The 11213-nt window shown below is 43.6% G+C and overlaps 1 protein-coding gene across 2 annotated transcripts in view; it reads right to left on the reverse strand.

Annotated features, from left to right (window-relative positions):
* The window catches only part of PIAS1 (protein inhibitor of activated STAT 1), a 62888-nt gene extending 52147 nt beyond the window's left edge, over positions 1-10741 (reverse strand). For both annotated transcript variants that reach the window (XM_042804081.1, XM_042804080.1), the window contains exon 1: positions 10678-10741. In XM_042804081.1, coding sequence (XP_042660015.1) covers positions 10678-10701 — 24 coding nt within the window. In that variant the 5' untranslated portion in view covers positions 10702-10741. The remainder of the gene's footprint in view (positions 1-10677) is intronic.
* Positions 10742-11213: the final 472 nt, after the last annotated feature.

Here is an 11213-nt window from a genome sequence, read left to right on the forward strand (position 1 = left end):
GAAAACATCAGCTCAGTAGCAGTCAAACACACAAATCACTGTCAGAAATCATTAGAAAGGGAACAGAGAGCAAATGGGAAATCATTATACACTATATAAATCCATGGTTCACCCAGATCTCAAAGTGCAGGTGGTTTTGGTGGTCTCACCTTAAATTAAAACAAAACAAAACAAAAAAAAAAAAAAAAAAAAACAAAACAAAAAAGAACCACATTAGAAGTAGAAACGTTCACAGAAGGATGACAGAACTCCAGCACATGACTTCCCTAATTAAGAAACAACAAAAGCTAAGATTTTTCATCCTAAAAAACAGAGAAAATGGGAACAGATATGATAGCCATGTAGAAAACCACAAACAGCACAAAGCGAGCGGACAGGGATCCACAGTTCAGTCTCATTATACAATATAGTGACCAGGGGTCAAAGCTGGCTGGAACCCAGCTCAAAACAAAATGAGAAGGGTCCCCACGCAGCCAGCAGCAGAACAACAAAAATCCCTACCAAAACACTGTGAAAGAAAGAAGCTTATATAGGTTCCAGAGGAACCTAGAAAGGCACTTGGAAAATAGATTTATTGTGGCTTGTCCAGCTAGTAGCCCCCACCAGGTTCAGAGGTATGAGCTGAAAATAGCTGGAGACCAGCAGAACATTGCAGGGAGGCGACAGTTATTTCTCATACTTTGTCCTCTTTTCTTTTCCCTACGTGCTCACTTCTGGAAGCTGTAGGAGACAATACCGGGCCAGACGGACCCTTGGTCTGAGCCAGTACAGCCACTTTAACATTCTTAAGATTCAGTCTATAATACATGCTTATTTTTATCCAGATACCCAAACAACACTGTCAAAAGCCTCTAATAAAATGTTACTTCTCAACTTGTCAAATTTTAACACCAAAGAGGTAAAAGTGGGAATTAACCGAATGAAAACCTGGGTATACACCCTTTAGAAAAATATTATCTAAAATACTTGTAATTCAAACCTACAACAGTTCTGATATTTGATTAAAAATATTTGAAGCCCTGCCATCAAGTGGCCTCAGCAGATTCACTGAGGAGATACTGCTAAATCAACATGGAACTTACAAAAAAGAAGAGATTTGTTTCAGAACTGCCGCTAAAGTTTCTACATTTTGGTACAATATATTTATAGGTGCACTAACAACTCCATAGATAGCCTAAGCAGAGCTGTCTTGAACAGACTTTTTAATAAGATGAAAATCTACACAAGTACTTGGACTATTTCAAAGACTCTTATTTTGCACCAGGGAAAGAAGAAACAACATCTGTACAGATGTGAGATCATTTTGTCAAGGGAGTCTCAAGAAACAATATGAGGAATGAACGTATCAGAAAACATTCTGATCCACACAACTTTTTACAACGCACTCCTACGGCTCAGATTACAGATTTTACCTGAACCAAACACATTATCCCTATTGTATTTGGCCTCTGCTTATATCTGCTTTTTAAAAAAATAAGTAATAGTGAGTTACACCTATGCTAAATTGCCAAGCAAAACTATGTTCGCCGCTATTTCCATCCTATATTCTATTTTGCATGTGAACTAATCAGGTTTTCATTTGAAAAGCTGAACAGAGTGGCTTTACTAAGTTCAGATCCTGCTCTACAAAGAAGGCAGGAGGAACATCTTGCATAAGACTGTAAATGAAGATAAAGAAGAATTTTCAGCTCTGACCGATTCTCAGTGGACTGCCCCACTCTGACAGTAAATTTTTTCATGTGTCTGGACAGTGAAAGTAAGCTATCCGCTTACACAGCAAAAAAAAAATGAGGTGCTCTTCTTAAGAAGGTAGGTACACTTCGTCAGGAGGAAGCTCTGGCACTGTCACATGCCAAACAAAGCCCGAGGATCCTCGCGTGGACTGCTGCGCTGATCAGACCACAGGTACGCAGAAGGACCAAGATTAGTCTAGACCAATGAAGTGACTCTCGAGGCTACCAGTTGTTCTGCAGAGATACACAGAGCCAATTTGAATCCCCTAAGCAACTAGGGATAAATTATTTTGCTAAGCTCTGCCTTTTGGCTCAGCTGCCAATCTGCTCCCCTTTGTGAGCCCCAAGAACAGAGTAGCAGCACTGAGCCGATACACGGTCAAGAGGGCCAAGGCTGAAATCTGAGGGACTTAAGGCACCCTACTGCAAACTACACCCCCTGAAAATGCTGCAGATGGCAGATCCTACAGCTGCTCAGTAATGAGTTGTACAGTATGCAAAGGTAAAGCCACAATTCTGGCTGGCAGCTTGAGTACATGCCCAGTAGGAAGAACCACTGTGAATACAAACGGCTACAGCTACACCAGAATTTTATGTTGAATCTAAAGTACTCTGTAGTTTTATACTTGGTCATCTCTTTGCAAGATAACTGTTTTTTTCCCTAGTATAAACCTAGGTTAGAAAACCAGTCCTCTAAGCTCAGCTCTGTCCAAAGTTTATGATTTAACTCCTGCCCAACACAAATTTCTGAGAACATTTATCACACATGTTGGCACACTCAAATGGCTGTGGCCACAAAAGACGCCTCTTCAGGAAGGGAAGGCAACGCTGCAACCAAGCAGTAAAGGAACTGAGCTCTGTATCTGCTTTATAACCACGTATTTAATGGGAGGGAAGGAAAGAGTGGGAGAGCTTGGTATAACCATTTTCAAAATGGACAAGAATCCTGCGGAACCTCCTGTCGAAGAAATGCCTACCTACCATCTGTCATCATCTCCCCTCAGAAAGTTCACCACTTTTGAAATGTCATGTTTTGAAGCAATCCCCACCTTTTCCAGTGATACCAGTATCAGGATACCTGGTGTCAGGAACTACTTTTGCAAATTTCTGAGGATGTCATGGATTTTGTAATACACCTCCACTAACAGAAATCCACAGGAGTAAATACTCCCCAAGAACTACATCTGTGGCATGGAATCATCTGCCCAAACTCCATCCCCAAACAAGGTGCTGGTATCTTATTATCAAAGATGCGAGGTACAGCAAGATGATCTGGCAAGAGACTGGGGGAACAGGACTTATTCAGCTTGGTGAAGAGAATGCTTTGGAGGAACCAAATGGCAACCTTCCAAATGTAAAGGAGGTCATCAAGAAAACAGAGCTACGATCTTCACAGAGGTACACAGCAGAAGAATGAGAGACAACAGGCACCAGCTGAAATAAGAGGTTCAGGCTGGTTATAAAAAAAAAAAAAAAAAAAAAAACACACACCACTATTTTCACCATGAGAAATGGTGCATGTTTTTGCCATGCCCACAGAGGCTGTGCAGTCTCCATCCTTGGAGGTTTTAAAAACCAGACTGGATAAAGTCCTGAGTAACCTGTTCTGACCTCATAGCTGATCCTGCTTTGAGCAGGAGGTTGGACTGGAGATTTCCCAAGGTCCCTTCCAACCAAAATTACCAAAAAATCAAAATGTTCAAGATCAAGGGAGCAATCAGGTGTCAAACTGAAAATGATACCAAAAATAGTTAACAGGAGAGTCCTACAAAAGTTGTTGGTTGTGTATCAGCCCCAAAGCAGGGTAGAGCTTGAAACTCTCCCTTTCTTACTGTCTCCCACTGTTAGATGTGGAAAACAGGATGGAAGCTGGCAGCTGAAGCATTACCTACAGCCCACGCAGTCCTAGCAGAAGCAGAGAGGAGACAGAACTCATGTTTATTAGCATATATCCAGAAAGCTCATTACCATTTCCTAAGCACAACAAGGGAAGTTCACTACAGAGAAACCCTCAGTGATGCACGTGAAGTGAGTAACACTTATCTTCCCGTCCTCCATGCTAAATACACTTTAGCATACTCAAAGTCTGCTGTACTGCAGAGCCTAGGACTCTGTCCTTACCAAGCAATGGCTTTAAAAGGCTCCTGTTCCTTCTCCGCTAATTATCATGCCACTTCCTATAAAAATCTCTTGTATATCATCTCCTATAGACATAAAGGTCAAGCTTAGGTTGACCTTTGGTCTAATTGTATACTAGTTTTTCATTTCTTTGTTTCACCTATTCTAGGCAAGCTCCATTATACCAACTTTCTGCTAATTCCTACTCTCCCCTAGACCTGGAATACAATGCTCGCTTACAGAGCGCTCTGGTATCCATCCAGTATATGCTAAGGGACAGAATAAAACAGCGAAGGCATGGCACTACATCTACAGCCATCCCTAACCCCAACAGGAGAATAAGATTAAGCAAATTGCTGACAAACTCCTGGATCAATACAGCTGCGACAGACACGGGAGTCTCAGCAAAACAATACGAAAATAAATTACAATAGAAACGTCTGTATCACAGCACACAGAGAACAACAATATAATGTTACCTGGTTTAATTTGGTTCTGGCTGCTATTGAAAATTTGGAAGATCAGAACAAGGGTAGATAAGCTCATATCTCCCATCCTCAAATCCATATATGCTCATTTTCACAGGTTTAACATCTTTTACTTCTTGTCGTAGCCCCAAAGCCTCTAATTTACTTTGAAATAGCCACATTTCATGGCAGTGAGTTGTTGTAGTTGTTCAAAATGGATTTGATAGCATTGAGTAAAATTACAGAAATAAGCACCCTTTTGTAAGCTACTGGAGCTCTTTTCTTCTCCTCATATCCCCCTCCCCCCTTTAACTAGCAAAACAACCTACTTTAAAGAAAGGCATTTATTTTCATGAATAGACTACCATTGAAGGTACTATATGCAATTTTTGCATCACAAAATCCAATCATCTTCATTTAAAAAAAAAAAAAAACAAACCAACACTCCTAACATTTATTGGGCTACACAAAGCTGGAATAGTGACAGAGCGATGAAACTATCGATACCTGAGCTTGATCAAGAGGATTCCGAAATTGAGCTGCCCAAGCATGTGCCACAGCAGTCATGCAAACAATACGTTTCCCCTTTTCTCTCCCCCTAAGAACAGGACAAACATTTTCCTGTGATTCCTGCAAGCACATTTGTGTGTGAACCAGAGGTAAAGTTCCTAGTTAGAGAAGATAGCACAAGCTGAGGCAGCTGGACAGCAAAAGACACACAAGGTATATACTAACAAGTTTTTAGCATAAAAGCCACATTTGCATTCTTCACTGAAATCATGCCTTTTCCAAGGCTTTTACTACTTTTTATGGAGGGTGATAAAGCAGAGTCTTCCATTAGAAGGGCACCTGTAACATCCTTCATCAAAGCAAAAGTTTCTACAGTGGAAGCACAGCAGCAACAGTAAATAGACATTTCTGAGACAACTTAAGAATTGTAGGGAGATGTATTTTTTTCCTTGTGGAGCCAAAGGACTAAACACCGATATGACCATGTAAGAGAAGAGCTGCAACAGATCCAATCCATCTCCCAGCCATATATCCTCTGGGACACTGGGTGATGCCACGGCCCCAAAAAGTAACCCTTTCAAAACAGTGATTCATAGCCAGAAAGGTACTATTACTTCAAATTCAATAGTTTCCACAGAGACTGATGAATCCCATGCCGATGCAGTCCACCAGCTGACCCAGGGGTTCAGCTCCAAATTCGCTTATAAGCGTTATTACAACCAACAAGGATTACAAGAGATGCTTCAGAGAAAGGCAGCAGCTAGGTACTCAAGAGGATCGGACAGGGCTGGGGGTATCTCCAAACAATTACAGGGAGCACTCAAGCCTCAAGTGTTTGGAAGTCCTGCTTTGTTTTTCACTATAATGGCCCTAAAGATAAAAATGATGAGATGCTGAATTCTACCCAAACGGATTACAGGAACTAAACTCCACCGTGCCAAACACATTAGTGACAGGTCTGCACTTATCTTTGTGCTCTATATGAATGCAGGTCAGAGTATAAACCATACCAGTCATCTATATTCCTATAAATAACTTCAGTATCTGAAGATACCTTAACTGTCTACACCCTGCTTCATGGGATGCTTTTAAATATTTGTCTTGTGTGTCTGATCCATAAACATTCTTATCAATGGCCAAGCAGTCCTGAGCCCTTCCCCTCCCTAGGGTAACATTTTTCTCTTATCTCACAGAATAAAGCTAAATAAGATGCATCTTCTACCCACTTCTTAGCTTCTAAGCCTTTTAACTGTCGTTTCTAAATACCTTTTATAATCCAAAGAGAAACGAAGTGTAAATCCATTAAAAATAACTACTATGAACTACTGGTTCTTATACCTTCCTTCCTTCTCACAAGTGGCAAGGAATAAGAATTTCACTTGCATAGGCCTACAAATACTTCCAGGATGGCCCCTAATATTCATGAAGGGTTTACACTAGAGGTGTGCTGACACTATATTTACACGTACACAATATGCAATCTGGTTTTTATTGGCAATAAAGAAGTGTTATAGATTGGGGCTTTGACAGTTAAGCAGTGATGCACAGCTGCCAGTTTTATTCATCTGTTATCTGCAAGTCCAGTGTGGAAGACCAAAAGCTCAAAAAAAGATACCTAGACCAAAATACAGTTAAAAATACAATTATACTGACATACGCCAAATTACAGGCATGAAAATAACGTAATCCATGGACTCAGATAACAATGAAAAGTGGATTATATTGACTTTAATCACAGAAACACGCAACCCCAGCAACTTATAAAAGGATTAAGCAAAAATAGCTCATAATACAGAAGAGTAAAATTCTAATTGAGCACTGAAATAGGTAGCTTACGCTTATTAGCATTGACGATGCAATTTAACACAACCGCATTTCCATACCAGAGATCCATTTGTCACTATTACCACCACCACCTGGAAGCTGTGCTACTAGCCTCTCCCCCTCAAAAAACTGCTTCACTGTATTTAGGGGAGGGGTATTTCCCAACTGAATATTTTTAAATGGTTTGTTTTCATCACCATTGTGTGGAAATGCTATTATGAATTTTCATGCAAACTCTTGGCTCACTTTTTTTTTTTTTTTAAAGTATAAATTGTGTCTAACAAGAAACACACCAGGGATCTCTTCAATCCCCAAAGGCACTTTCTTAAAAGGAGAGAGAACAAAGGAGAAAACCTCCCAGCATGTGCTTTCGAAACCAGCTTCTTAGGACAGTATCAAGAATGACAATACCAGAACATAAGCTTTTCTTTTTCATTCTTTGATCCATGTATAATTGAATTGATTATTGCAAACTGTGTAATGATTTCCAAAAGACCTGCGTAGAAGGCAAAGATCACAACAATCTAATAACCAATTTAAAGAGATGTAAGAAATATTGAAGGAAATATTTAATCACTCAAGTATACTCCTTCCAATTAGAAAGAGCTTTAAATAGCTTACCTTGAGATAAATTAGAGTCTGTATGCAATTATACAGGAATAGTAATTAAGATCGGGAAAATTCACATATGCCTCAGCCTATAGAGTCAGGGAGGTAATTCACAGAAGAACAGACTTTTCAGTTACCTTGTTTCATCAACAGAAGTGAAAACATACTGGTTCAATTTATCCTAACCTTTGAGAGTACCAAAGAATTCAGTAACCTTGCAAGTCTGGGAACTGCAAAGTATGTTTGCTCTTATCTGATTATTTTTTTTCCAGTAGAACAAACATTCTCAAATGGGGCAAGAGACTGAAATACTCTTGATCGTGGTAAGAAAATACATTACAGGAAACGCTATTTCATGATTTAGAAGTCTATGAAAAATTATGGCAAGTAAGAATGACCACTACTTCTCTGGAGGAAGCAAGGACTTTAATTTTACTTTGTGCATTTGGCAATACCACCCGTCATATCACATACGCCAATTTACATGTGTGTACATTACCCTCATGTAACTCCATAGTTTCTTTACACAGGAAAGCAAGAAAGTTTTAGAAACTTGAGTAAGTTTTTCTGACAAACTTTATCTGTCAAGGCAACTGAGCTACTGTGCAACCATTACATTTGATTTTAGTTTTTTTAAAGGTCACTAACTGAAATCAATGCCGCTTGCTAATTAATCGGAGGAAAAACATGAAAAGTTTTTACCTAAGAAAATTAAAATAATGAAAGGAATTCACTGTTCATTCTTCAAATAGCAGAGTCTTAATCACAAACCTTCCCTTGGTTACCTTTCAGCGTTCAAAAAAACAAAGATTTTTAAAAGCACGTTTTCTGGGGATGTACCGCTACTTAAAAATATCCGCTGCACCCAACTACGATGTAACAGCTTTCCATTAGCCACATTTTTCCGAGGAGCACTCACCTCATCTAGTACCTAATAACTGAGCTGTACCACTTCTGGAAAACTGATATGTGACAGCTACAACTCTAAGCAGAAATTTCATGTCCCCCTTGTTTTTCCCTCTCCTTCCTGACAGAAAAGGACACACCCACACACCTCTTTCTCTTTGTACAGTCTAGAGGAAAAAAAAAAAAAAAAATTGCAGTCTTCAAAGTAAGAATTTATCAAGTAATTGTTTTCTTATGTAAATTGCCAAGCCCCCATAGCTACCAAAAAAAATCCGACAACTTTTCACAGAACGCAATGCTACCATCCTACAGTCCCAGCTTGCAAGTACCACTACATATCCTGAGCAGCAAAGCGAAATTGAAAATAAACTAGTCAGCTTGGCATTTACCCTTCAGATCCCTGAGGTGGCAACAGTATTTAAAAAAAAAAAAAAAAAAAAAAAAGAGAGAAATCATAATTTCTCTTGACCAGTTCTCAAGAAGTGGGTTTCAGAAAGAAATCAATAAAGAAGTCCAGGATGACAAGCAGACACAAAAAGACTTCTATGAAAGCTCTACCTGTAAAGCTGCAGAGAAAAGGAGAGGTCTCTACGCTACTCTCGCGCAGACCAACGGCACTCCAACACGTGCATACGTACCCAGAGCCCGGAGGCTCTGCGATGGCCAAGAGGAGAGGGTTCAGGTTTCAAAGCTCCTAAGATCAATAAATTGTCAATTTTCAGAGTAAAATCATGCCCTTCAGCACTCTCCCTTGACCACCATCCTGCCATCTTAACACACATCCAAAAAAAAAAAAAAAAAAAACAACAACACAACTTTATTCTCTAGCTCTCATTTCTTTTAATTCCATTTGAGTCAGTCTTGCTTATAAAGGTATCACAAAATCCCAAATTGGCTACTGCCCACCGAAAATTCTCTGAGTTAGTTACCAAAACACACTACTCTATTTGCCACGCTAAGATTAATGAAAGTTTAACACTGGAATCACATCTCAACCCTTAACCTCGTTATGTGGGAATCAGAATTTGGAAAAGAAAAAAAAAAAAAAAAAAAAAAAAAGGCTTGGGGACAACACAGCTCAAGAACTATGCTCTGCAGGACACCCAGAAAAACAAAGGACAGAGAAGGATTTAAAGGAGGGTCTATTTGTCCTGACCTGGAAGACAGAGACCCCCAAAAGCTGGAACGTGCAAAAGATTTTATACTTCCTTACATCCTGACAGCTCTTTAAGCATCTAAAAATAAAAGCACAAGAAGCCTTTGATACACAGAAAAACAAAATCTATCAAAACTCTAGGGAAAGACAAAATATTTCCCTAGACATACTTTACATATTCTGCAGTTTATGTTACACACTTAACATACTTCTGATTTGTGTCTTTCACTGTATTAACTTTAAAGTAGGAGACAGAAGCCCTCCTAATGAGTAACAACCCTACAACAACCGCAGTGAGATTCTCAAACTTTTAAATACACTGCCGGATACACAAGCCAGAGTTCGCACCCCCACACACCTTGCCAAAGTGACTGGAAAGTTTTGGGGTGGTTTTTTTTTTTTTTTCCCCCTGTTTTTTTTTTTTTTTTTTGGGGGGGGGGGGGGGGGGGGTGTGGGTGCATAGCGTGGATACCCCACCACCCGCAATTCCACCAGTACTATTCCTCAAAACACCCGAGGAGACGGGCGGCGCGGAGCTGCTCCCTCTCCTCCTCCCCGGGCAGAGTCCCACCTCACCCCCCCGCGCAGCTTCACCCACTCGGGGAGCTGTAACTTCGCTCGAGGGTGCTCCACAGCACCAGGCTGCGATGCGTTCCGCAGGATGACAGGGACAGCCGCAAGCTGAACACCTCCTAACTCCTCACCATCTGCCTGTGACGTCCTTTATTTACCGGGGGGGCAGCGGGGCGCGGCAAGCGGGGCTCTCCCGGCGGTGGGTGTCCCCGCGTCCCCCCCCCAGTTCGTTAGGATACGGCCGCCTGTCAACGGCGGGCAGCGCCGTTCCTCAGGGCTCCCTCCTCGCCCGGCGCCGCTGGCGGAGTCCCCTACAAACTTTGCGGGGAGCCCGGGGAACCGTCGTGTGTGTGTCCGTGTCCCCCCCCCCCGCTTTTCGGGGGCGGCCGAAACGCGCTGCCCGACGCCGGCAACTCCCGGGGGCTCCCCCGGCCGTCGCCGCCGCCCTCACCCCTGCGCCGGCCCGGCCCGAACCCACCCGCCCCCTCCACCGGCGCGGAAGGGAGCCCTCCCCGCTGCCGCCCGGCGTGGCTGCCCCGGCGGAGAGCGGGCGGGAGGCGAGGGGAGAACAGCTCCGCTCCGCTCCCCACCCCGCTCCGTCCCTCAGCCCCCGCTGCCGGCGGGGCGCCGCCACCGCCGCCGCCGCCACCCCGGGCAAGGCAACGCCGCGGAACGCCGGCAGCGGCTCGGTTCGCCCCCAGCGCGGAGGAGAAGCGCAGCCCCGGCGGCCCCGAAGGCGGCAGCGAGGGGCATCGCGAAGGGAATTGAAGCTGCGCTTTACCTTTAGTTCCGCACTGTCCGCCATCTTGCAACTCCGGGCGCAGGCGCAGTGAACCCCGCCGGGACACCGCCCCCCCGCCGCCCCCCCGCCGGCACGCAGCGCGCAGCGTTTGAATCGCGGCGCCATTTTGTCCCTCTTCTCCTCTCCGCTCCGCCGGGCGGAGGGCGGCCCGCAGGGTTCTCGGGCTCTTCGGCGGGGGATCTCCGAGCCTCTCTGAGGGCGGCGCGTCGCTGCCGCCCAGCTTGGAAAGTTTTTCCCCCCCCGACAGCGCGGCCCTCTCGGTTCTGCTTTCCCCGCCTATCGCTCCGTGAGGGGAGCGGGCCGTTGAGGGTGTCCGCGCCCCGGCTCTCCTCAGCCGCGCCGGGCGGGGTGCCGGGGGGCCCTCCGGAAGAGGATCACCGGAGGGAAGAGGTGGATGCGCATTCCTGTAGCAATAAGTTGATTAAAGTTGGAATTTTCAGCTCCGCTTCCTGCTGCTTAATCCGCAGATTTAGGTTCCTGAGGAGGGAGGCAGCAGGGGGTAGGCTGGGGTCCCT

The sequence above is a fragment of the Tyto alba genome, unplaced genomic scaffold, assembly GCF_018691265.1.
Source record: "Tyto alba isolate M040663 unplaced genomic scaffold, T.alba_DEE_v4.0 Super-Scaffold_41, whole genome shotgun sequence".
Classification (NCBI taxonomy): Eukaryota; Metazoa; Chordata; class Aves; order Strigiformes; family Tytonidae; genus Tyto; species Tyto alba.